Below are 27,866 nucleotides of genomic sequence, written 5' to 3'. Positions count from 1 at the left end.
GAACAAAACAAAACAAAAATGGAAAAATCAACTTCCACATATGGCTTTTGATTTGTCATATTTGATACATCCGGTCACAAAGCTTTAATTTTGTGCATTTATAACTGTCAAAAAATATAATATTAAACAAACATATCAATATTTCCAGAAATCTGAAAGAACATTAACTACTATTAATAAGTATAGGTGTCTCTCTTTTCTCAATTGGGGCGATCTTGCAAGGTTGCTGGAAAAGCCATCAGCTGAGTGATACTGGCCTCTAATGGATTATCATGTCAGCTCATATACATCAGAGTTTTAATGGGAAAAAATATTATACTCATGAAATAGAGTGCTCAAAATGTCTTGTATTTATATGATACGTTTGGCTTTATAGGTGTGATCAAGACAGGCACGAGCGGCGGCTAGTGTGTACAAAAGAGCAGAGGCAGTTGGCTTCAGGTGGCACTTCTTTGCAAAAATACAAGAAGTACATCGTGCAAAAAAAGTGCATTGGCAGATTTGATCAGGAGCATGGCTTCTCCAGCAGCAGTCTCTGTAACTTATAATCCTTCAACGCAAAACTATAACCCAATACTAAAGAAATACTAACAACTATTGATAGATAGATAGATATATATAGATAGATAGATTTATTTATATAGATAGATAGATAGATTTATATGTATTTATATATATAAGTATAGAAGTACAAATTAGCTTTTTGTTGCTAAACGTGCAGGACTGCGGCTCTCGACGACCGCAACAGTTCTTTTTCACATCCCCATTGGTGTCATCTTCAATTAGAGCAGAAGCACCCAAGTCCGGTCCTCGAGGGGCCCTATCCAGCTTGTTTTCCATTTCTCCCTAATCCAACACAGCTGAATCAATTGATCAGCTCATCAGCAAGCTTTGCAGAATCCTTATGATTCTGATCATGAATCAGGTGTGTTGGAGGAGCGAAACATGGAAAACAGGCTAGATAGGGGCTCTCGAGGACCGGACTTGGGCACTCCTGAACTAGAGGGCCATAGTAACTGGCACTGCATAAGCATAATACATCCATAATACCATAACCATCCAGCCCTCGACCTGCATATGCATAATAACTCATCAAAAGGGACATAGTAACTAGCACTGCATAAGCATAACACAATAATAAGAGACGTAAGTTGTAACATGAATCACACGACACTAGGGAGGGAAAATGACTAACTGCTCAATTTGGCCATTTTCACTTGAGGTGTACTCACTTTTGTTGCCAGGGGTTCAGCTACATTTTGAATTATTTCGTGGGAAAACAGTTTTTACAGTGTTGTTGTTTAAGATGTACAGTGACTACATTTAAATGTGTCTGTCATTTCTTCAGTGTTGTCCCATGAAAAGATATCTGCAAATATATCTGGGGTGAGGGGTGTACTCACTTTTGTGAGATACTACACACATTGAGGAATGTATGAATTTGTGGAAATGTCAGAATATTGCAAATCTCTACCATTATTATGAATGGATAAAGGCGAGCGTGTAATGGATTCAATGAGGAGTTTTGATCATTTATGCGCTTATAACTGCAGAGTTTGAAGGGCAATGCATGTAAAATTGTTTAACTCACAGTTGCTATGGAACTGTTGTGGAAAAAGTGCATAGTGAAGACTAAACCATCAGTGGGCCACCACCATTTGCTGTCAATGGATTCTATCAGCAAAGCTGCAGCAAAATTGAAGCTGTTTTTTGTTTTTCCCCATACAATTTTAAGAAGTATTCAGAAACATTTGCATTGGACTGCCTATCTCTTCATTTTCTATTGTGGCCTAAAATTTAAAATTTTCAACATTTTGAGAAGGACTTCCAAGGCGACAAAAAAAATTCTGTTCCCCCCCTTCTATATATACAAGTGTCTTTTCCATTGATAATCAAATTATATATGAGTATGACCGATATAGTTATACAGTATTGGTGCGTGATCACTGGTGATTTGGTAAATATGTAGTTGTGTGTTTTTTAAAAAATGTATTTACGACAGTAGTCAATTTTTTAAGATGCCTGTTATATCAAAAAGGCAAAAATTGTGCAGTGTAGAAATCTCCGTCTATCGTGAGGGTTGTTACAGACCACCCCGCTATAAGTGTAATCAGTGATAGAAATGACCTTTCTATGCAATGCACTCAAGGCATGTTTTGATAGCATTTTATGGTACTTTACTTTTAAAGGTCATTAAAACTGTTTAATGCCGAAAATTGAATTTCAAATCGCTACTGATACATGTGGCGAAAAAAAGAAACTGCATGCTCCTTTCTCACATACGGGTGAGAAAAATACTTTTAAAACAATACAGTTAAACATATATATTGAGAGTGCAACAGCAATGGATTACATAAAAATATTGTTCAAACAGTATACAATGGAGTACCAACTAAAAACACAAAATAAAAAAATAATAATAATACATAAATAAATAATAAAATCTGTAATATAGCAGGTCTTGCAAGTGCACCCGTCCACCCCCCCACCCCCACACACACACACGCGATCTATCAATGAAGAATACTGTTTAACAAACAAAAAATATATCAATCAAACAAAATTTGAAGTTTGTGCTTATTATTGATTTACTTACTATTGATTTAAATATTATTCGTTCTTCACAATGTATAAACAAATTGAAAGGGTCACATTTGATAAGAATTTATAGAACTTATTAGTTGTTAAAATGTCTTATGTATTATTAACACACGACTTGAGACTTGAGCGGCCCACCACTGGAGCTACTTACCGCGCCAGGAATTACGTTCATGCTGTGATTGGTTGTTCCCGCTCACCAGACATCGTACACTTGATTCTATTGGACCACTGTTGCGGCTCTCACGCATGGTAGCAATTCTTACTTTCTGATTGGCAAGGAAGTCTGCGCGCTTGGTAGCACTGCACGTTGACAAACATACATTGTCATCTGATTGGCTGAATAGCCTTGCGTGTGCACGTAGGTTACGCTTCCCTGTCATCCTCGTACATAAATACTCTTCTGCCGGGGGTACCGCAATTTAAAAGCTGCTACTTAACGGGCACTCAGTCCAGACCAAATTACATTACTGGCGCTACACATACGCAGGTAAGATTTCCCCCAGCTTTTTATGTCTACAATTAAATTTGATCGGTTGGATTCCTGATTATACACATGGATATATCTATATATGTTTTCGAATGAACTTGCTCGGACGTAGGTATCTGTGGTATTTTTACATCATATGAATAATATTTGATTGATCAATCGTTAAGACAAGTTGTAATCTAAACTGTTATCCAAGATGTCACTAAAACCTAAGTGAGCTAGCTTGACAGAGCGCTAAAGCATGTCCGTTAACATATTGTGTCCGGGTGGGTAAAGCCACACCATGACGACTTGGTATCATCATCAATAAGAAGTTTGTCCAAATAAAATGTAAATTTATGGACAATCTTTTGTCAAATTTGACACCCAGAACGCGATGCTTATCATTGTGTCGTTAAATATCACTCTGCTGACTAAATTAACGAGTTACAGATGACGACAGCCATGAGTGACCTATCTTAACTTTTGGCATTTTTTTGTTGACCTTTCACCCAGTTTTCTTCCTCGTTTGCTTTGGGCTCGGGTTTAAAAAGCCCAACGTCGTGTTTCTTCTCTATTGTTTTCAATAACTGTAGAAAGTAGTGGAAACGTTATTGGCATCCCATTATTGTTAACTTACACACCATAGCAATAGCAGTTTTTAGTTATTCTGTCTGTTTTGTATAGCCTCGCCAACGTAAAGTGTGAATTCTTGTTATTTTCAGTTTATGAATGGTGTCGTTGCTCTGCCCTACGAGCATCTTTCGTGTACCAGGTACAAAAGCTTTGGGAAAGATGCATCTCACGTTTAAAATAAAAACAAACTTTGGATGTGAACGTAAGAATGTTACCATCAAACAATTGTTTACATAGATTATTTCAATTTGTAGAAATAGAAGATTGTTTCAATAAGTATTGTTTTCTCACCTCAAAAAAATTCCAAGGACTTGCTGCAAACATTTGGATACGTTTAGTAACCGAACACATAATTATATTCATTAACTACAAAAGTGAAAACTGCTAATATAGAGTACAGTTCTGACTGGACTATGTCATTCTACCAAATTGTTAAAAATAATTTGAATTTATTGGTAAAATATAGGACAAATGCTAAAACCAGCATCCCCCCCAATAATCCCACAGGGGTAATGCCACAATTGTGCATGTGCATGTCAATACCCCGTGGCATCATTGGGGGTGGGGGGGGGGATTATTATTATTATTATTATTATTATTATTATTATTATTATTTATTATTATTTATTTTTTGTGTGTGTTTCGCCTACCTTCTACCAATAAGTTAGGACGCCCCTTATCATTTGAAGGACTTTGCAGTACGTTCGAATAACTTTATCAATACGTTTGATTAACTTGGTAATAAATTAGACCGAGACAACCCAGTCAAAGCTCTTTACTCCACATTGGCAGTTCCGCGCTTCCATATTTCACTGCATCTAAACATGATTGTAAATAGTAAACCTTCTCAACCTGAACAGGATGCCTGGATCTGCCTCTCTCAACTGCTTGGGGCCGTGGCCCAAAGATGTGGGTATCATTGCCATGGAACTGTACTTCCCATCGCAGTATGTGGACCAAGCGGAATTGGAACAGTTTGATGGTGTTACAGCTGGCAAATACACAGTGGGCCTGGGTCAAGCCTGCATGGGCTTCTGCTCAGACTGTGAGGATATAAACTCCCTTTGCCTGACAGTGGTCCAGAAACTGATGGAGAAGAACAGCCTGTCCTACGATACAATTGGTCGTTTGGAAGTTGGCACAGAGAGCATCATTGATAAGTCCAAGTCTGTAAAAACAGTCCTCATGCAGCTGTTTGAGGACTCAGGCAATACTGATGTAGAGGGCATTGACACCACAAATGCGTGTTATGGAGGGACGGCTGCACTCTTCAATGCTGTAAACTGGGTTGAATCCAGCTCATGGGATGGTAGGTGAACATGCTTAAAATACACACACTCAACGGTAGTAGTTTGAGCTTTGTTTCATGTTGATGGGTTGTTGTAATATTCTCTTTTCATTCCAGTACTACAACGCTGCTGCTATGCTGGTATCTAATAGGCAGGACAATTTTTGTTTGTTTGTTTAGTTGGTCTTGTTTTCTCTCTGCAGGCCGCTATGCCTTAGTTGTAGCAGGGGACATTGCTGTTTACGCCTCAGGAAGTGCCAGACCTACAGGCGGTGCTGGTGCTGTGGCAATGCTCATTGGGCCCAATGCGCCTTTGGCCTTTGAACGAGGTCAGTAAGTGTGTGAATTTGTTCAACAGTGACTGACTTACACTATGGTAAAATCTCACAGTGATTGACTTAAAATAATCTTATCTTCTATTCTTTTATGTATATAGGGTGGCCTCTATAATAGCCATTGCTTTTATTTAGTTAATTTTAGCTATATTACTGGTTTAAGTGTTGATGGGAAAAAATGTATACAATCATATTTGAGCTCTCAGTATACAAAGGGATAACTGGATGATATTTAACTTTTGTATATTGTAGGGCTGCTCGACTATGGGGAAAAAATAATAATCACGATAATTTGGGCAATAATTGAAATCACAATTATTCAAACGCTTATTTTTTTGGGCAGAAAACAAGAAAATGTTTAAGCATTTAAAAATATTAAGACCAATTTAAAAATAAAAAACTATGTAAGTAAGTTCCTTTGGGTTTAAAAGTTGGAGTGCAGCTTGTGCACTGTGCAGTAGTACGATCATTTATTTTTTGGTGCAAAACAAGAAAATGTTTAAACCTATTAAGACAAAAAAAATCTTTGAAACACTATAATTATGCAAGTTCCTTTTGATGAAACAAAATGTATTAAATTTGTTTATTTAAAAATTTAAAAAAGGTGCAAATGTATATACATTTAAACAACTCAAAAATTTGTATTCATCTTTTTTTTCCAATTATGCTTATTTTGTACGTGTGGATTGTAATAATTGAAATTGTAGTTGAATTTCAATTAATTGCACAGCCCTAGTATATTAGGTAAATTGGTTCAAGATAACAATGCCTGAAAAAAAAACGTAATATGCATACTTTCAATTGAAGTTTTATACTTGAACTATTTATTTTCATGACCATTTATTTAATTAAGATAATGACCCCCGCTCATCAGAGGCTGAGCTACACTGCATTTGTTTACAGAGTAAATTTGTGAATTATAAGAAACATAAGTGAATAACATTTACTGTCGCTTACCTGCTATGTTACAAACAAAAAGTCAGATTAAGAATTCATGTAATTTTTTATTTATAAATTTTTTTGCTAACTGACCACGACAAAAATATTAAGGCTGTCAACGTTTTGTAATATGTCTGTTGGGTTATTCTTTTATCTTGTGTACTGGATATAAGGCCATATATAGTATCCACAGACTCGTACAGTTAAGAAATGCGTACATGAACATAGGAAATGAACATATCAGACTACTTTCTACACGAGTTTTCCTCACAATCGTGAAGTGGCTTTTGTCATCTTAATAGTAGAACTTGTGTCGTTAAATAAGTGTGTTAATGATGATGATGTACTTTATTTGGCACAGGCCTGCGAGGAACCCACATGCAGCATGCATACGACTTCTACAAACCTAACCTCATGTCTGAGTATCCTGTGGTAGATGGCAAGCTGTCTATTGAGTGCTACCTGAGTGCCTTGGACCGCTGCTACTCTGTGTACCGGAACAAGGTCCATGCGCAATGGCAAAGAGGTTGGTTAAAACTTATTTTAGTATTTTTACACATGACTCTAAAGCAGACATGGGCAAACCCCAACCCGCGGGCCAAATACGGCCCGTTGTGCTTTTCAATCCGGCCCGCCGAACTTATCCAATAAGGCTAGAAAAAAATTCTAAATCATTAATTTAATTTTGTCCCTGCAATGCCCGCGTTTCACCAATAGGTGGCGCCAGCCGCAGCGCCAGGATTTTTATTGTGGGTGGTGGGCCTGAGGAAAAATGCGTGGGCCAGAGAAAATATGCAAAAAAAAAAATTCCCTTCACGTCCCTAATAGTGCTTTACCGCGGGTACCAAGGACAGCGATTAAGTTGCCGCTCTTAACATACACATATTATGGTGTTATTTCGCTTCTTTAATTACGAGGGCGCAGAAAATAAAATCGCTGGCGCGGTCTCACGTAAAGTAAAGGACTGCTGTGAGTGACGGGTGCAGCTGGAGAACACGCTCTCCAGCTGCAGCAGTACGAGCAGTGGATGACTGGTGTTGGAATCCACTTCCCTCAGACTCCTGTGCAGATTATGTCTTACTGCTGTGTAACTTCTACACACCCGGAAAATATGATCACTGGGTCGGGGTCTCACTGATAAGCTCGTTTACGCACAGAAATTGCTCTTTTACGCACAGAAAGATACGCAGGGCACATTCATAACAACGTTTGAAATTTATTAAAATAAACGGGAGAATGGCAGTAAGCTTAACTCAAGATAACTGATTCATAAAATACAATTCTTCCTGGATTTGGACTTTTGAATAAAATTATGTTTTTTTGGACTAAAATGCTAGATTTATAGTCGACTAAAAATGGACTATTAATAAAAATGAGATTGACTAATTCTGATCAAAACTAACAAGCGTGATTGAAAGTAGACTTAAAACTAAGACTAAATTTAAATATGGCTGATAAAATTAACACATGTGAACAAGTGCATGGGAAAATAGTCAAGTTTATGGACAATTTTCCTCAACGTCCAATTGCAAGGAATTTCGGGATTTCATCATCTATGGTCCATCATCAAAAGGTTCAGAGAATCTGGAGAAATCACTATATGTAAGCGGCAAGGCTGAAAACCGACATGAATGCCCGTGACCTGTGATCCCTTATTCTGAAGCTGTACATCAAGCGAGAATGGTAAAGAATTCCACCTACAAAGCATCAACAATTAGTGTCCTCAGTTCCCAAACGTTTATTCAAAGTTAAAAGAAAAGATGATGTAACATAGTCGTTAACATGACAGTAGTGGGGTTTCCATCTACCCATTTTTCTTTTGAATTTTCAAGAAATGTGAAAATTAATGGAAATACTAGTAATTCGAAAAAGGGCCCAAACTTGGCAAAAAAAACGTTTTTACGCTTGGAGGGGGTGGATTTTGAAACTTATCGAAAAAAGAAAATGCGAATTTTGGCTATAGAAACAGGTTTTGCGAACAACCGCTGACGAGACCGGCTACACGTCGCATTTTTTGACTAGATGTTACGTCACACGTACGTTTGTACTCACAAAGCTATGTCGGACAATAAAGTAAAGTATGTTTGGGGGACGACAAAATCTTTTTGGAATGAATTAAAGAAGTGAATAATAATGCAATTTTAGATGGAAAACACAACAGTTTATCAAGAATTACAAAAGAAAACTCGTATGACGTCATCGCATGGTGCAGTTGCTTCCTGGTCTTCTTCTACTTTTTTAATTAATGGTGGATCACATCTCTATGGTGTATAGCACCACCTACGGCAGTGGAGTCCCCTCTCAATATTCGCAAAAGAAGAACAGATTGAAACGGGCAAAAGTCGCATGTCCGTTTTGCACATTTTCAGTAAATTCGCTTAAGAAATTTTAAACAATTGGATGGAAACCCCACGACTGTCCCAGCTGTTTTGGATCGTGTTGTAGCCATAAAATTCCCAAGTTAATGATTATTTGCTAAAAACAATGAACATCAGTTTGAAAATTAAATCTTGTCAATTAAATATAGGTTGTACTTGATTTGCAAATAATTGTATTTATGTTTGACACAGTGTCCCAACTTCATTGGAATTGGGTTTGTAAATTCGAACAACTTTGATTTTAGTGTGTTGTATGACTGCTTTGGCTGCTTTGCATACTGTACTTGTTTGTTGAGTAGACTGATAACTGCCTAATTGATTGAGAGGGCTTAGGACGTTACTTGCTGTAGGATTTACATGGCTTGCTGTGCGTAAGTTTATTCAAGTTCAGTGATCATAAAGTTGCTTTAATGAAATGAGCTTTTAATCCGCTGAGCAATATGTGCGAAAGTGAGCAAGTTGAAGTGTCGTAAATCATTCAACTATGGAAGCTGTACCATGCTCTTCTGTATGCTTGACCTTCAACAATTTGTGTGTTCCTGGCCACTGGAATAGGATATTTGTCTTCAAATTAACAAAATTAGGACAATTGAGACAATATGGATGCATTCTATTTTTCTTTTTATTGCATTGATGATTAATCAGATTGGGACTCTGTATTGGCTCAATAATTAAAGGGACAGTATTTATATTTTAGTGCCATCTACTGGTGAACTAATAGAATGCAACGACCTAAGTTCGAAGTGTGTGCATTTTTGAAGCACGCGCACTACGGTGCCTCAGAGAGACCACACTTCACAAGGCCATCACCACTTACTATGTTTGTGAAATTCTTTACCTTAGGGCAGTGGTTATCAATCTTTTTTCAGTGATGTACCCCCTGTGAAATATTTTTTCAGACAAGTACCATGCAGCGCAAAGCATTTTTGGTTAAAAAAGATAAATGACTTAAAATAGTGTTGCGTCACCATTGCCTGATTATTAGTGAACTTTGGAACTTCATTTATTTAGTGGTCTCTCTTGAACTATTTGGAAATAAAGTCAAGATTTGTGCACACACAAGTTAGCACCATTAAGTGTCCTCTTTTTGGGTCATAGTAAAGATATGTTTGCAAAAAGAAATCCCAAACTTTTTGCTAGGTGACATATGACAGGTTAGGTCAAACCATTCTGTTTTGTTAAGTTGACAATAAAGTTAATAGCCTACTGAATCTAACGTTCATTTGAACTTAAGATAATTTAATAATTATTTTTAAAGGATTTTTGTATAGATTCCACATTTTAAATTTATTTTAAAATCTCATGTACCCCCAGAGTGCCTTCACGTACCCCCTTTTGAGAGCCACTGCTTTCAGGTATCTGTAGCTGAAGGAACTTGACGAAATATGTCAGCCTCCTGTAGACGTGGCATGGCCTATGTTATATAATTAGTGATTACTAGGCCTACGATTATATCTTTAAAAAATTTACGTTGTGATAGTTTTTTATTTATTTTAATTAATGAACATTGAAAAATGGAAAAATTCTGCACACTGTCCCTTGAAGTAACTTTGGTGTAAAAAAAAAAAGAGCTTGGGACATTCCTCGTAAATAAAAAAAAATATTTTACCATTGAAACCGTTATTTTTTCCAGACAAAGCAATTAGTACTTTTTAAATTGAGGAATCTATTTTCTTTCTCCATGACAGAGGATTCGGAGAAGCGCTTTTCTTTGGAGGACTTTGGCTTTCTCGTCTTCCACTCGCCATACTGCAAACTGGTGCAGAAGTCTTTGGCCAGATTGATGCTGAATGACTTTCTGAATCACCCCTGTCCAAACACTGACACGGGCCCGTTCAGCGGCCTTGATGCTTTTAGGTAAATGGACTTCCTGCAAATATTCCATTTTGTGTTCCTATAGTCTTGCGCTAGGCTCATTTTCTGTGTTGTCGTTTCATCATATTGGTGTTGTTTTGCAGAGACATCAAGCCAGAAGAAACCTACTTTGACCGGGATGTTGAGAAGGCCTTCATGAAGGCCAGTGCGGATTTGTTTGAGAGAAAGACCAAGCTGTCTTTGCTGATATCCAACCAGAATGGAAACATGTACACCCCCTCAGTCTACGGCTGCTTGGCATCAGTCATTGCGCAGTATGTCTCAATATCTGCCTTTTGTTTTCATTTGCATGCATCAAATTGACAGTAACTTGATTCATGTCAGAAATGTCCTGATATCCAGATTGATAAAGTGATGACCTGAAATTTAGGGGACCTAGTCCTTGTTGAAACTAATTAGTTTGTATTAACTGATTAACTCATTCAAACCTATAAATGTTTTGTAATACTTTGTCCTTCACTCCCAAAAATGTATTTTTATGTTTTTTTTAAATGCTAGAGCAGCTTTTGACATGAAGAGGTTACTTAAAACAATGGTAGTTATTACAATAACAGCCAGCAGGTGGCAACAGAGTATAAGAGATCAGCCAAGGCCATGTTGCAACAAGCTCTTTTCAACAAGTTTGTGAATAATGATGAAACTTAGCTATATTCTAATGCTAATTGCTGCAAAACGGAAACAGATACTTTTTTTTCTGGTGAAAGAAGAGACTAATCTTTCTTTTGGTAGGTTCCGTGTTTTTATAGTAATAGAACACAATATTCTGTGGGCCTTGCAAAATCTGTCAAAATCCAGTAATACAGCCAGAAGCAAAGGGCTGGGAGTGAATGAGTTAGTCATGTATGATGTATCAAAACCTTTGCCCCTACAGTGACAATGGGGTAAATGCCACGGAGGAGGCGGGACATCCGACTTCCTGTTTTTCACACAGCTTCAGCTTTATTTCCGTTTCCTGTTTGCGACGTGTGGGCCGCATCCCAGTTCTTGCGCTTCCACTTTCCTTTGTGCCCCTCGGTTGCGCGTTACCGTAAACAGGTGCAAGTGTGTAGTGTGTCTGTCTCAATTGACGAAGCATTTCAGAGAGTTAAGACAAGTGCGTTTGGAACGCGGCCATCAGTGGCCGGAAACGACGCTTATGTGTGGAACCCGGAAGTCTGAAGTCCGTGGCATCTACCCCATTATACTACAGTGGAATATCAGAAGTCAGACATAATCCGTTTTAGAACTTGCTGACCACTGAATCAGTTTTTTTCCCCATAACGCGTGACAAGACAATTACCATCTCTAAAAATTTAGTGTACTTTTGTTTAAATATTATCTCTGCTGTCTTTGTTGCAGACACACATCTTCACAGTTAGCAGGTCAGAGGATTGGAGTCTTCTCGTATGGATCAGGATTTGCTGCAACTTTATATTCTCTCAGAGTCTCACAGGACCACACACCTGGTGAGTTCTGCGCACTTACCTGACATGAATCAATCATGATTGTATGACAAAATTGACTGACCTCTACTCCCAGGTTCTGCTCTTGACAAGCTCATCTGTAGTATGAGTGACCTGAAGGCCAGATTGGAGTCAAGGAAGAAGGTTTCACCTGCTGTCTTCTCTGAAAATATGACACTCAGAGAAGAGACCCACCACCTAGGTATGAATTTTTGTAAGGTTTTAAATTGCATTATTTGTAGGGCCCGGCCGATTTTAACCAATTATTGCCCTTCAAACACCGGCCAATTGGGCCAAATGGCAAATTATTTCCCCCTTAAAACGTTATCATCGAAGAAAACTGAAGTTTCCGACGCTGTGAAAGTACCCTGAATGCACCATTTTGTTTGCGTAGCATCAGCAACTAGCAAGTGTGCAGCGTATGCTATTCTGTTGTCCCTAAGCGTCCTTTAAGATGTTTAATGACATCCCAGTTGGAGTTAACTGTAAAACTAAACACACAACGTTAGCAATTACATCCACTGTATATATATAAATAAAACCTGCTTTGTTTTTAAACCTAACGCCATTGCTAAAAGCGAGGGGAGGATCCCATTCAAATACTAACAGGAAGTTAGCATCGAGTTCGGGAGTGTTTTTCATTCAAATAACAAATATTCACATACAAATGCTGTGGGGACACATAGCCACAGTTAAGATAACAGTATGCAAAGGCACAAATTATTCCCAATGTGTGAAAAACGAGTTATTTTAATAGAATTCAACCCTAACTTTCTTCTGTACTGACTTAAAGTGTGTACACCATGGATGCACCACACCACGCTGCCCCCAATGTTAATGCATTATATATATATATATATATATATATTTTTTTTTTTTAATAATCGGACGATTAATCGGTTATCTGTATTTTTTCCTGCCAAAAATCTGTACCACTGTACCTTTTAAGCACTAAACTTGGGTAGACACTATACACCAACCGAGCAAATTGAAGCAGTTTGGACCCTCGTTTCTGTCCGTTGAATCTGTCACTTGTTGGTTTCGGGTCTGTTAAATTGAGGTTTCACTGTACTTCCAAATGGTTGGTATGCCAATGCGCTGTAACAAGCTTGAATATTGTTCTTCCTGCTTACATTCATTTCAAATGGGAGGGTATTGTTTTAGTCTAAAAAAAACATCTCTCATTACAGCCAGCTACATCCCTCGTTGCTCTGTGGAGGATCTCTTTCCAGGAACTTGGTACCTGACACGAGTGGATGAGAAACACCGTAGGGAATATGCCAGGAGACCTCTAGACAGTGACCTGCCGTCAGAGCCGGAACGTGTTCGCTCTAGCACTACCACAGAGGTACAGCTTCCATCACAAAAGAATCACTGAATTAAATGCAATTCAAATTTCCAAAATTTAAGACACGGAACATTCAAATGTATTAGAATGAAGCTTTTAGCTATGAATATGGCCTGACCGATATGCATTTTTTGAGACAGATGCCAATACCGATTTTGGCGGGAGGAGGGGGGCGGGCATATAGATTACCGATTAATCTGCGGATTTTTAAAAAATATATATAATGCGATTGAATTCTATTAAAATAACTAGTTTTTTTTCACAGATTGGCGGAAATTAGTGCCTTGATGCAGTTTTATTTTACCTGGGGGTATTTGTTCCCACTGCAAATGTGTGTGAATATTCGTTATTTGAAGGAAAAACACTCCAAAAGTTGATGCTAACTTGCCATTAACATTTGTTTTGTACTTAAATATACAGTGGATGTAATTTTTATTGTTGTGTATTTAGTTTTACAGTTAACTCCAACTGGGGTGTCATTAAACAGCTTAAAGGACGCTCACGGACAACACAATCACATAAACTACACACTTGCTCGTTGCTAATGCTATGCAAGCAACATGGTGCATTCAGGGTACTTCCACAGCATTGGAAACTTTGGGGTTTTTTGATTACAGTATAACATTTTAAAGGTAAAACAATCAGTCATTTGGCCCATTAATTTACTTTTGGCTGATGATTGAAGGGCAATAATCGGCCGATTACAATCGGTGGTCGATTAATTGGTCAGGCCCTAGCTATGAACAACTTCAACAATTTATTTTTCTTTTTTTTATCCATTATTATTATTTTTACTTTTCAAGTAAAGTATTTTTTTCCCCTCAAGTTTAGTACATGTTTAAGAACAGTTCTGTTGCATGTAACTTAGGTACAGCTCTTAGCACTAAAACCTCAGCCACTGTATTTTTAAGTTGGTCCATTATGGTGGATCATAGAGAGTTCAACATGTTTTGAGGGGGTGCTTAGAACAGGGGTGGGCAGACTCGTTCCTTGGGGTCCTGCAGGTTTTGGATGTTTCCCTTCTCCAACACAGCTGATATATGATCAGAGCTGCATAAGCCTGATAAAGATCCTGTTGATCGGAACCAGCTTGTGTTGAAAGAGGGAAACCTCCAAAACCTGCAGTACTCCGGCCCTCGAGGACCAAGTTTGCCCACCCCTGAGTTACAACCACAAATTTCGAGCAATCAGCAATGCTGTATGTCTCAAATGATCAATGTGTCATTCTAGCACATCCCGAGTCCAGCCAAGAAGATGCCGCGCATCCCTGTGGCCACCTCCAACTGCGACAATGGCGTCAGCAACTGAGCCGTCAGCTCTTCCTCAAGGTTTCGAGGGCCATTAATTTGGAAACGGTCCAAACACTAAGCGGTCAAAAGGCCAACGTTTGATTGGTCTTGCAGCGCTGCTTGTGGACAATCTTGGATGCTGCTGAAACCGCCTGTATGTTGCACATCCTCACCTATCAAGACATATTTCATAACATCATTGAGTGCTAAGATACTTAATTTTACATTTTACATTTTTAGATATTCTTGTTTGGGAGCACAATCGGTTTGTGACCTTTTAGAATGACATTCTAGAGAAAGCAAATGTTTTCCATTTAAAAATGAGGTTTTTACATGTGCATGCTTTCTCCAAATGTATTTTGTTTCCTTAAAGCTGGGCACATCGGAAGATTTAAAATTATGTTGCACTCGTACTGAAACATTAGTTTGGTTATTTGGCAGTTTCAGTTACTACATTAAATATCACTAGAAGTGGCAAATCCAGGTCCAAAAAGTAAAAATCCTGCCACAGTTTGGCTTTAGCCATTGATTTAGCTAGCTAGCTCCCTAGCAGGTAAACGAGCACCATGGGAGCTAGCTAGGGAGCTAGCTAGCTAGCACCTGGTGCTAAAGCCAAACTGGCAGCGTTTTTACTTTCTGGACCTGGATTTTTAGTTTTAGTCTTTACTACTGTGTCACCCTGAATACAGCATGTATCTGCTAGCTATAATGGAAACAGAAGCTAAACTACATTTAAAAATAAATTTAAAAAAAATTAAAAAGAGACAAATTTGTATTTCATCAATGTCCATTAGTTTTATGAGGTTTTTGTAAGAAGTTCTTTTTTTTGTGTCTCTCCGTTTGTTTTATTCCTGAAATCTTGAATAAAATATCCAGCATAGGCATAAATAGCACTCAGGTAGAAACCATGGCAAACATCAGTCTTGAAATAAATGGGGGTGTGGATAATACTGTATATAGACGGACAGCTGGAGTCAGAGGAGTTACTGAAAGTAGAGTTACAGTATGCCATTAAGAAGCCTTATATTAACAATGTATCAAATGTAAACAAAAGTTGTCTCCTTGTGTACAGTAAATTGGTGCCTCTCCACACACAGTAGCATCACAAATGTAGTGGTGGCTATGTTGTGTGGCTGTAATGTAGTGTAACATGTGACTTGACTAAGACGTCAAATGAGCTTAACAATTTTGATGGTAATGTACAGTAATAGCTGTAAAATTATTTATGCTTTGTTGTAGATAGGAGTGAGTGGATGTTTCATCAGATTTATTGTAGCCATACTATTTCTGCAAACCACAAAATGAATAAATGAATACTGTATTAAACATTTCTTGGTGTGTTTTTTTCCCCCCTCACAAATCTTAAATTAGTCTTTGCACACTGAAGACATTAAATACCTTGAAAATGTTTCGCCTATTTTTTCAATGGAATATATTGCTGAATGTCAGATCAGAAGTATCTTCTGTCATGAACCGGAACAGATTTGGGGGGATAGATAGATATGAGGGGGGAAAAAGACAATAAACATAGTTCTCGACTGATACATGAAACACTCAAATTATGTTTTTTTATGAATGGAATTGCAACTACAGTAGTTGTTTACATCTCTGCATAAGTGGTTTTTGCTCTTTGTGGAGTGCAACAAAAAATACAGCAGAATATAAATAGAATTTTCCCTTTAAGGATTTACTGTAAAATCCATTTAGTAAAAACTACAATTTTACAGCTAAAGACAGAAAAGAGCTCCTGTATTCTTCATTCCATCTCAGTATTTTTTTAAGATGCTTCATCAGTGTTTCATACAGCATACTTTATCAGTGCATATGCCAAGGTCCCTGTATGGAGGGCCTCTGTTTGGATTAGGCCCATTTGGCACATAAGTAGATACTGTAATTTAAATATTTTTTCTTATTATCATTATTATAAATACACATTTTCTCTCAAATATGTATTTGATCACATTACTCTGATATGTTTCAAAGGATAAAAGCACATGTACAATTATTTTTGGTTGGATCAATTTTGACATCTAGTGGGCTACGTCCACACTGCAGGCAAATGCGACCCAGGTCGATTTTTTTTGCCCAAATGCGACCTGTATCTGACTTGTTTTTATGTCAGTCTAAACTGCTCAATTCAGATTTTTTCATATCTGACCTGGGTCACTTCTATATGTGGTCCTAGATCAGATACGTATCCGAATTTTTGCAATGCGACCGCAGTCTGAACGGCCAGGTCACATATATCCGACCCCGACGTCATCAAAATTGCAATATGCGCTCCACGCAGGCGGGGGCATTAAGCTTGATTTATGCTTGACCCATCCGCGAGGTCCGCACGGCTCGGTATACGTATGTGAATCGGCAAAGTTGTTTCGAGTAACAATTGTGACTTTATATTTGACTTCAATTTAATCCCACTTGAAACATTAAGTATAAAGTGGTGGCGAGGATAGTAATTTAGCCACGCAGACGGCTCATTTATTATGCGCGGCAATGACATGACGTCATCGTTAGAACCCCCCAAAGGTAGGTCTCCGTGAGCTGAGACGCTCGAACAGGCTCGCCTCATTTTCACTAAATATTATTTCTACCTCCTCTCGCATCACCACTCTGTAAATATGAGATGGTAAAAATATAAGCCCCGACGACGGATTTGTAAAAGTCCGTGGCCCTGACACGCTGGACCATACTATTTATTTCTGAAAACACTGCGTTGTGAGTGACGTTGTATCTTCTGCTTCGCATTCGGGTCACTTTGGGGACACATTACGTGTCGTCCACACAGCAGACAGACTGAGGTCACAATTAATAGGTAACGTGAACGCTTACAAAAAAAAAAAAAAAAAAATCGGAATTAAGTTAAGACCAGCAGTGTGAACGTAGCCGTGGTGACCTTTGCGCACAGCAAAATCTACTCTTGTCAAAGTCAGAAAGGAATGTGTATCATTCATCTATATATCCATTATCCATTCTGTTTATCCCCATTGGACAGAAAAGTTAGCAGACAATTCAAACACAAAATGAGATTTTGTTCAGATAGATTTTAATTTTAAACAGTATAAATCAATAAATTAATGTTTGGGTTAAAAATGACGGGATTGTAGGAGACCATCCACCCCTTCATCTTTTGACTCTTCTTCTACTCTTCTTTCCTCACAGCAGACAACCTGACCTCCTCCTTGACCTTCAGGAAGCGACAAAGCTCCTCAAATTTTTTCTTAATCTTGCTTTCCACCTGCTCCCTCTAGACCTTGATGTATGTCACTTGTTCATTGCAGTTGGCCTTCGTATCCTGAAGGTCTTCCTGAAGTATCTCTTTGTGACCATATTTTCCAGCAGGATTTGGAACCTGCCCTGCAGACCATATAAAGGCCGATATCAAAGCATCTTGGGCTACAATAACACCTGAACTGTATCAAAGGCTAATCGCCTCCATGCCACGCCACCTTGATGCTAAAAAGGAGGCAGCAATTTACTGAGGGGCATATGACTTGAATACACTCTTCAGAAGGCCAACATTTCTGTTTGAGATCTGTTTTTTGTTGGTGATATGAAATGTTCTAATTTTGTAAAACACAGTTTTTTTTGTTTGTTTTTTAAAATATTTTTGTTTTTGTTTTTTTCCCTCCTGTGTTTGCAGCGTTTGCATTTCTTATGTGCATTGCATTCCTTTTGCAGTTTTTTCCCCATGTGTTTTAGTATGTATTTATGCATTTGGCTTATTTGTTTGCATCATTTCTGTGTTTGCAGCATTCGACGGTTTGCAGCGCGTTTGCCCCTGCCGACAACCGTAATAAATAACTTCAAATTACAGCTCTCTAAGTCTTCATGTATATCTTGTTCGTTTTATTTAAAACCCACTGTGGTGGTGTTTAGAGCCAAAAATATTAGAACTGTAGGTACATGCTGAGCTCATTCATGTATGATTATCATCCGGACCGGTTGATAGTAATAAATAAATAAAACACAATAATCACTCCTCTATTCCTATTGGATATTAATTATGGCACTTCTTTGTGTGCGTCATATAAGACTTATTTAATAACTTGAGCTTTTATGTAGGAGGTCAATGTTCACATCTGTGCTTTCCAATATGTGGGGCCAAGGCAGCTATGTTAGAAAAACCTCACGGTAAAACCAAACAAAAATGACAAAAACTATGCATACTGTAATAACGTGACTCGATTAAGTCACAAATGTATTTACCTCCTGTGAAATCTGGGCTTGTATGCAGGTAGTTGAATACAAAGCTGATTGCAGGGAGCCATGATGACATGATTTATGGCAGCATGGATACATAGATTAAATGCACCTTTTCCCAAACCAATTGAAGAGAATGTATTATTATTTTATGCCTGCTACTATATGCCGCTGGGCTGGCATAGATAGAAAGACAAAATAATAATAATAATAATAATAATAATAATAATAATAATAATAGATTTTTCGAAGAGTCAAACCGTGAGCACAAAACCAAGATACGAACCGAAGTGTGTTTATTTGGGTTATCTTTACATTTGTCTGATGACCTTAATATTAAATGCAAAAAAGTAAGGATTTTAAAAGATAGAAAATACTTGTTCAGAGTGTTTTCTATGAAGATAGAAAGTTTGTTTGATAACAACTTGAGTCCAAACACGGGAGACTGAAAAGGTGAGATCACATCATTCTAATTAATTGTTACTTTATCTATTTCAAAAGGATTTATGTAGAAATATTTTTAATTGTATGCTTTCCGGGTGTCTAATTGGTAACTCACATTATAACAATGCTGTATTAGCTAATTTTCTTGACAATTTTTTGGGGGTGCCTCAATTACAAATTTTAATTGCCAATTTATGGATGGAACGACCCATACAGTATTTCAATCATTGTTGTGTGCACTTCTCCTACGCACCACTAGGTGGCACTAATGTAATGAGCCTCGCGCAACACTGAATAACGTCCGACATCATCTGTGATGAATTGTTTTGCTATTGTTCCTTACCGTCTCTATCAGTAATTTGGTATTACTGTATATTTATTTTGACAGTCATAGATTATCCTGAATGGAAGTCTGGGAGAAGCAGTCAGCCTGCTGCTGATCTCGCCTCCTCCGTGACGCGAGACACCGCCCGCCCCACTGCGCCGCCGCTATGCAGTCATGCAGTATGCATCCAGGGAGGAGTTTGTAGCTACCACTACTCTGAGCGGATAGGGAGGGGAAGTTAGAAAAAAAGGTCGCTAACTGCCCTTTCTCCCTGCTCAAACTTGCCCTGTTTCTTGGATTAATCGAAATCACGGTGAAACTGTTTCATTGAAATTCCAAGGAGACTGTCAGCGGGACTGTTAACTGCGCGCTCAGGTAGGATTTATGTTTTAAACTTTGAAAAGTTTCCACCGTTCTTGCAAGAAGTCCTTGACGTCAGCAAGGACTCGATGTGGATACAGATTGAAACGTTAGTGTCACTGATTAGTTATCCAGTAGTATTTGTTGCAGGCAAAAAGTAATCGTGCGTGTGCGTGTAATTCTTATATAGTTTCCACATAACGGCGTGCAGTTATCCTGAATGGCTCGTGGAAGCTAACTGCGCCTTTCCTTATACTCATACCCAACAGGAGTGTCTGTAGGCTCAACTGTAGATCCCACTATGACGTGTGCAGTCGTCTATAGAAAAAAAGATCATCTAAATCTGTATTTAAAGTGGAGCAAAGACGAGTGTGTGTCTTCTTATGTGTGTGTTGTGGAAGCTCATGTTGTTGTGAACATTTCCGTATTTCAACTACGGTTTTTTTCTGGGACGTTTTGTTAAGGTGGCTGAAGTTCCGCACACAACAGGGAATGTAAATGACCTAATATTGTTGAATCTGGTTTGAAACTATGTTTGTGCTTCAGACAAGTACGACAAAGCTATAGCCTCTGGGTGTCAATTGTCACACTGCTATGTTGAGAGGGTGTGACAAGTGTGGAGGAATTTGCGTTCATAAATCTCTACTTTTATAAGTAAACCATTGTCGTTGGATGAACACACTTTTGATGCCCTCTTCATTAGTTTATTTACAGATAGGCCTGTATCAATATCCTAGTTTCACTTAGTACAATAACAAGTCAATAACAAACAGTGAAATGGTCATTTCACAAAAGGATTTGAGGCTGCAGCTCACCATGTGCTATTTTGCTGTGATCTGCTTGCCAACTCCTGTAAACAAATGTATAATCGGTGAACCAGTTTAATTCCCTGTGACCAGCAAAATGGATATAAACACACAATCTATTTCATATTATTTTTTTTAATCCAAATGTTATTAACCCCACCCCCCACCCCCCGCCCTGGTTAATCTCTATGCAATTGCAAAACAAAATTAAACAGTTCCCTTTTTTTTTTATTCACAGCATAAAATAACAACTTGACCAGACTTGGCACGAGTAATGTGATGGCTGATTTTAAGGCTAGTGGATAGGAAGACTCATGCTATGGGAACTTCTCTTTAGCTCAGTAGCCTAGTGGTAGTGTTCGCCCTAAAACTGTGAGGCTGTTGGTTCAATCCCTGGCTGAGTCATACCAAAGACTATAAAAATGGGACCCATTCCCGCCCTGTTTGACACTAAGGGTTGGAATTGGGGGGGTTAGATCACTAAATGATTCCCGAGTGCGGCCCCTGCTGCTTCTCACCCATTCCTCAGGGGATGGGTCAAATGCGGAGAAAGAATTTTGCCCCACTTAGGTGGGTGTGCCAATCAGTGGTACTTTAACTTTAAGAGCCCACCTTAGCTAGACAGTCAATCTTTGACATGACTGACTTCGTTTAAGTGCACATATTAATAGGATTACTGACATACTGTAGTTTGTTTGATCTACCTTTTCCATACTTTTTTATTGTTAATATTTTATGCAGTCAGTGTAATACAGTCTTTGGGCTCCGCTATGCTTTTCAACTGCTTCGGGGTGGAAGTTCAACAAGGTAGAGGGGCTTGTTGCTACTTGCTTCCTATGAAACAAGCAGAGTGGTAATAGGGATAACTTTACAGCTCTTTACAACTCATATGTGTTGGCAAGTACTTCAAACTAAACTTTAAACAACTGGCTTTTTATTATTATTATTATTTTTTAAGATAGTGTACCTTACAGGTACAGTGGAACCTCGATTTAACGGACCAATTATGGCAAATGCTACTCCATTAGAGTTGGTTGTCCACTACAAGTAGTTTCTTTGTGGCCTAAGAACACACAATACAATAAAAAAGAAAAACAAAAAAAAGATGTTTGGCCACAAAAACATATTGTAGCCAAAAAATGCCCAGTACTGTACAAAATGATGGTAACTAAATAAATAAAAAAGCTAAGTTGAAACTGTTTGAAAAGTTTATCCAAACTCGCCGTTATGGTGCTTAAAGGGAGGATAATGGTGTGCATATAATGTTCACAAGCCACAATGTTAGTGCATCCTTTTTTCACCTCTGTTACGATTAGATGCCTTAGATAAGGGCTTTACAAAAAAATAAACAAACAACTGTAGTGTGGACTGTACCAAAAAACGTCATGTTGAAGAAACATGTGCATGTTTGGTCTCCGAGCAAAAAACAGCCTAGGCCCATAGATATGAATATGACATGCTCCTTTTGAGCTGTGTGCCTACAGCGATGCTAAGCTAATATCCTTCAGAGGTGGCAAATGCAGATCCAGAAAGTAAAAATCCTGCAACAGTTTGGCTTTAGCCTCAGATGCTATCTAGCTAGCTCCCACGGTGCATGTTTACTTGCTAGGGAGCTAGCTAGCTAGCATCAGGGGCTAAAGCCAAACTGTGGTAGGATTTTACTTTCTGGATCTGGATTTGCCACCTCTGCGACAGTCACCCCTTTTAAGATGGCTTCCACAAAGTGCCACATACATACTTGCATTGCTTTTGATGGGAAAGTTACCCCTGCCAACATGGCTGTGAGATTGCTGTGCGTTTAAGCCAGCTCAAGTCTACTTTAAGGGCGCGTTCAGAAATGCGCTCCAAGCGCGCACTGGTTCACTTTGACCATTCAGAAACTCAGGGTGTTTTTGCTCAAATTTGCCGTTTGGAAACACGTGCCCAGTCTCTGTTGATGGTGCTGTCTACAGCTGTTGTGGCAAATTGCAGCCAATTCTGGAACTAAGAGATTTTGAAAGGTACTGTACAAAGGGGCTTTTTGAGTAGATTGGCCATGATTTTCTGTCTGTTGCTTCAGTGTCCATTAACTCGAGATTCCACTGTACTTCCTTCCGAAAGCATACAGTTAGAACACCTCTCCCATCTTGTTCTTTTAGGTTTTAATGCAAATTTAAGGTCAGTCATCTTTCCATTGCAATGCCATATGTATGATTTCGGTTCATACAAATTGTCTGAAATGGGCCAAACGTTTGTAAAAGTAGCGTATGTTGATTTCTCGTCAGAGTTCATTCAAGGTCGTAGAGTTTGCCAGACGTTCGGCAACAGTTTTAATCTTTTCTCTTGTTGCAAAGAAATTTTATGTGAGAATTGCCATTTGACACTCATACCAACTCACTCCAACAGAAAAACTGTCTTACCATTTATACGTTTATTTTTTATTACTTAACCACAAACAACATCGCACAATTGTTAATGTTAATGAAGAAACGGATTGCACTTGCAGCTGTAATGTATATATATATTATAGTAATAGAAAAACAAGAAATGGGTGAGAAATAAAGGAGAGAATATCTACTGAGAGGCTCTTTGCTCGTGCATATGTGCACTTCAGTATTAGACTCTCCTCGCTTTGCTTTTTCAGCCATTTACATGTAGATGTAAACTATCCGCCCATACGTATTCTGTGCTACTTATCGTCATTAGTAGACGGGTGTGCTGAAGCCTTTCACAGCTGACTTGGGGCAAGAGGCACTCTGTATTAGTTGCCAGCCAATCGCCTGGCACAACTAACCAGTTGACAGTGATGGTTATACCTTGAGGTTGATTCATCGGCAATCAAGTGTTTTGTCAATAACACGGATACCTTGCTCAAATAAACTGGTGGTGGGTTCATGCAGTCCTGCAGGGGTCCATCAAGCGCGAGGCAATATTTTACTATAAATGGCGATGCCCATTTGCCCATCCCAGGTTGATACCCTGTTGCCCCCCTGTACATCCCCGATGCTACTCGCGACAAGTCATGCAAACCAATCAGCTCCAAGCTGCTACTTGCTCACTTGTGGGGTAATGCTAACTTGCTAAGCTAACTTGACTGCACTGAGGCACATTTATGGGCGCAACCTTCCGCGGCAAAGAGGGTTACCAGTGAGCTAAAGCTAATTTGAATGCTTAGGAAGTGAGTTACCTAAAACTCTGACCTACTTTGTTCTAAAAAATATATATATAGCAGGAATAATACGCATGTCTTTCTTTTTTCCCTACACCTCTCGTTATCGACTTGCGTGCAGTCTGCGATCTAACAGTCACGGTAACATGGTGCACTCCGCCTCCCATTTGTCTCGTAATGAAAACCAGACAGTTGCCTGAATTTGTAAAAAAAAAACGCACGCTTGTACAGTATGTAAAAAAAAAAGTGGACATGTCCAGGCAAAAGAGAATGTTTGGTCACCTTACTCTCTTCCAAGTAACTAATTCTCACTTCCGTGGTGGCAAAGAAGTTACTCAAAGAAGCTAATACGCATAGCCTAAGCATTCGACAGTGAGAACAAGAGAGAATAGACGAAGCCAATGCTTTTTTTTTTGAGCGAGAGAGAGAGAGCTCAGTATTGTTCATTCGGTAATTTTACCGATTTGACATGTCATCATCATTGCTCTCTCTTTTTTATTTAAGTTTTTTTGTATGTGCGTGAGTATGAGCATGTCTGCGTGCATGTGAGTGTGTACTCATTAATTCACCTAAAACCTATTAAAAATCCCATACCGTTCACCTAAACCGAATACTTCAGAATCCAGCTAGAGTCGTGAGGTTGTCGGGAGACCCGAGGAAAGATCAAAGAAAAGAAAGGAAAGTGAAATCCAACACCGACCAGACATCACCTACTACCCACCGGATTACCAACCATAGTCTTTCACTAACCCCAGAAACATCTAAATTCCAACAAATTAGGGAGACCTCAAGAGACCAAAGGAGAGACTGAGGAAAGGAAGGAAGGATAGATGAAGCAGAGTGAGATCCACAGACATCAGCTTCCACCGATTCAACGACCAGAGGAAGAAGCAGGTTGTGTTTGAATTTCGATAGATGCTGGTGTGGTGGATCTGGCATGCATGAAAACCTCCACCAAAGAGGAGAGCCGTCGACCCCGGCCAGGACAGAGCAAGCACCACACCTCAGGGCCCCCCAGGCCACGGCAGCGCCAAGGGACAACCCCCAGGCCCCACAGGGGCCACCGGCCGGAGAGCAAACCCAGGAGCCAGTAGCGCCCCCCACCCCAACACAGCCCACGTCCCCAGCCCAACGCAGCAGAACAGGGCACGGCAGGCCCGCCAGGCACCCCACCGGTTCACAACCTCCGCTCCCCCCCATGACCCCCCGCTCCCCCACCCACACCCCACACCCGCCACCCACCACAACCCAGCCCCAGCCTAGGCCAGGCCTACAACTCCTGCATTTGTCACGGGTATAAGTAGTATGCTTCCTTCTGTTCGTAACTTGATGGTTGCAACCAAGGAAAAAATGGCCTTAAAATTTAGTGGCAGCAATCCCAGCAATGAGGTATATGCCACGTAGGAGGCGGGACTTCGACTTCCGGGTTTCAGGGGTAGGGGTGCGAGTGTTGGAACGCGACCAGCAGTGGCCAGAAACTGCGCTGATATGTGAAACCCAGAAGTCCGTGGCATCTACCCCATAGTGAAAAAATGACATTGGAAGTGAGGCATCACTTTTGTTTGTCTCAGGTAAATAAGGCTTGTGTTTAAAAATCACTAAGGAACTTTTCTGTGGAGTTAAAATCATGCCAAAACCCCGCAAACACACAAAATGTGATTCACGCACACAAATCGTGATTTACGCACACAAATCGGGATTTACGCACACCCAGCAATTCGTAAACAAAATCAGTGTTTTGTAAATAAAAAACATCATTCACAAACGAATGCATTTTGTTCTACACATACAAAGAAGCATATCTTCAATTACAAAAAAAATATCTTTCAAGTATACAGCAAAAATCTTTCTAGTACAAAAAATATCTTTCAAGTGCAAATTAAAATCTTTCAAAGTATGAAAAAATGTCCTTCAAGTGAAAAAAAATCCTTCACGTACGTAAAAAGCAATTCTACAACTATGGATAACAGTCATGTGATTTTTAGCACTAATATTCTGCTGAGCAGATCTACGCGCACAAACCCCAAGATCCACCCAAATGCCAGTAAACTTTACAGCAGGGGGCGCTGTTGAATCAGTCTAATCAGAGAGTGAAGTCTGTAGAGAGTGACTGGACTTAAAACCAAATGTAACTTAAAATCGATTTTAACTCTTGATAAAACAGGGCCCTGGTCTGCCAACACTTCATTATTCTAAAGTCTTGAAAATAAAAAAAAAGTATCACGCCACGCCACTGATTTGACAAGTTAGAAAGCTGCATTGTCCCACCTACATAAAATTTAACCCTAACTCTAACCCTGCATGATAACGCCAATTCCTGGTCGTGATTGTGAACAACGCCATGCTGAGCAACGCGGCATAATTGCAATATGTAAGTGATAACAACAATAGAAACACCCACGGCTTTGGAAACGCCTATTGCAATACATTACGTAATCGCAGCAGCTGGGTAACAACAAGGTGTCCATATGTCATGTGATCAGCAGTTGACCAATCACAGCGTAGTAGTTCTGAAACGTTTTGGCCAAACTCTCTATATATACGGCGCTGATTCAGCAGCGCCCCCTGCTGTTAAGTTTATTGGCATTGGGCGTGTGGATCTTGGAGTTTGGGCACGTAGATCTGCTCGGCAGAATATTAGTGCCAAACGTCACGTGACTGTTGGCCGTAGTTCTAGAATTGCTTTTTATGTAAGCAAAGGATATTTTTGCACTTGAAGGATATTTTTTCATACTTGAAAGATTTTAGTTTGCACTTGAAAGATTTTTTTTTGTAATTGAAGATATGCTTCCTTGTGTGTGTGTAGAACAAAATGCATTAGTTTGTGAATGACGTTTTATGTGCGTAGATCACGTTTTGTGTATTTGCCAGGTTTTGGCATGATTTTAACTCCATACTTTTCAATCTTAATAAAATATTTTCATAACTCTTCTGATCAAACATCGACTTAAAACTAGTTGAATGTAGGGCTGGGCAATTTTGCCTAAAAATAAAATCTCAGATTTTTTAACACAAAATTAGATTTACGATTTTTTTTAAATTATTACTATTATTATTATTATAATTTTTTTTTTACTAAAACCAAAAACTTAAAAAGTTTTGCTTTTATTTTATCAGTTAACAAAAGTAACCATATGTCTTCTCTTCGAATCAATGTGCAAAACTTCTACCTTGAATCAAATACTTCTGGAAATGTAAATCTATGTGTTGATAAAGTAGACAAGTTAAACTTTTTTTTTGTCAACTTTGTTTTAAAAGCTAAACAGTGCTTGTGTCCCTCAATATGACACAAATAAACATCACATTTTAGCTTTAATGTAGGAACCGAGGGCTGAGCTTGTCATCCCCTCCAACTGTCTGCTGATTTTACAAGTACTGTTATGTAAATTGAGGTGGCTATTTTGCCATGACTGGCAACTTTCTTGTTAGCGGTATTTGATTGGCCAGTCCCCCGGCGTAAGTAAGCTCATGCTTCTCTTCAAAGCATGCAAATCTTTCGCCTTTTACTAAAGAATTCCGTGGAGAAAGTCTTGGCAGGCCGTAAATCGGCTATTTTACCGTGATTAGTCCGCTTCACCAAGTTCAGCCCATCCTATAGATCTCCTTTCACTTTTCAATTTGTTTTGTCACTGAAAATAGGCTGTTATCAGCATTACCAGCCCACTATACTACATTTCATAAGGATTTTATGTCACGGACACTGCTCGTGAAAGTAAGCTTGTCTTTCATACCGGTAAGTGCTTAAGGCAAGTCCATCTTGACGAGATAGCGTACATGTTGCGACCACGCAGCGACCTAAACGTGCACATTTGTGCTATTCACATAAGCTTGTAAATGTCTATAAGCAATCAGGATAAAATATCCAATTACAACAGGCTGAAGATTCTTCGCTCCGGCGATTGACCAATATTGGAGCCGTTAACAGCAAAACTATCGCTAATATTTGCGTTGCCAGTCACGGCAAAATAACCACTGCCTAAACA

General features: G+C 39.0%; 2 protein-coding genes and 1 non-coding gene across 5 annotated transcripts in view; all 3 read left to right on the top strand.

The window, feature by feature from the left end:
* The first annotated feature begins 2,921 nt into the window (after positions 1–2,921).
* hmgcs1 (3-hydroxy-3-methylglutaryl-CoA synthase 1 (soluble)) lies at positions 2,922–18,413 on the top strand. Of its 2 annotated transcripts, XR_013288197.1 has the most exons (11): positions 2,922–3,088; positions 4,564–5,012; positions 5,195–5,320; positions 6,627–6,791; positions 10,332–10,500; positions 10,602–10,772; positions 11,857–11,963; positions 12,037–12,162; positions 13,151–13,308; positions 14,539–17,856; positions 17,940–18,413. XR_013288197.1 is itself a non-coding variant. In XM_077542983.1 (10 exons), the coding sequence occupies exons 2-10, from the start codon at positions 4,565–4,567 to the stop codon at positions 14,614–14,616; spliced, it is 1,548 nt and encodes a 515-aa protein (XP_077399109.1). In that variant the 5' UTR covers positions 2,922–3,088; position 4,564; the 3' UTR covers positions 14,617–18,413. The 2 variants fall into 2 exon arrangements, 1 of the variants encoding a protein (XP_077399109.1); XM_077542983.1 differs by having other exon boundaries at positions 14,539–18,413.
* Positions 18,414–19,778: 1,365 nt separating this feature from the next.
* Positions 19,779–27,866, top strand: part of tln1 (talin 1) — a 99,874-nt gene continuing 91,786 nt past the window's right edge. For both annotated transcript variants that reach the window (XM_077542976.1, XM_077542975.1), the window contains exon 1: positions 19,779–19,944. The gene's annotated coding sequence lies outside the window, so the exon portion shown is untranslated. The remainder of the gene's footprint in view (positions 19,945–27,866) is intronic.
* Positions 27,346–27,461, top strand: LOC144034380 (U5 spliceosomal RNA). The gene has a single exon (XR_013288213.1). It is a non-coding gene; the product is annotated as a U5 spliceosomal RNA (small nuclear RNA).

The sequence above is a fragment of the Vanacampus margaritifer genome, chromosome 14 (genome assembly GCF_051991255.1).
Source record: "Vanacampus margaritifer isolate UIUO_Vmar chromosome 14, RoL_Vmar_1.0, whole genome shotgun sequence".
Classification (NCBI taxonomy): Eukaryota; Metazoa; Chordata; class Actinopteri; order Syngnathiformes; family Syngnathidae; genus Vanacampus; species Vanacampus margaritifer.
This window is presented reverse-complemented; position numbering and strand designations above follow the sequence as displayed.

Bases quoted from the DNA above. Each gene is read 5' to 3' on its own strand.
- hmgcs1 (XM_077542983.1), top strand. From the start codon at position 4,565: ATGCCTGGATCTGCCTCTCTCAACTGCTTGGGGCCGTGGCCCAAAGAT. The intron at 5,013-5,194 runs GTAGGTGAACAT...TTCTCTCTGCAG, and splicing joins TGAATCCAGCTCATGGGATG to GCCGCTATGCCTTAGTTGTA. The intron at 5,321-6,626 runs GTCAGTAAGTGT...TATTTGGCACAG, and splicing joins GCCTTTGGCCTTTGAACGAG to GCCTGCGAGGAACCCACATG.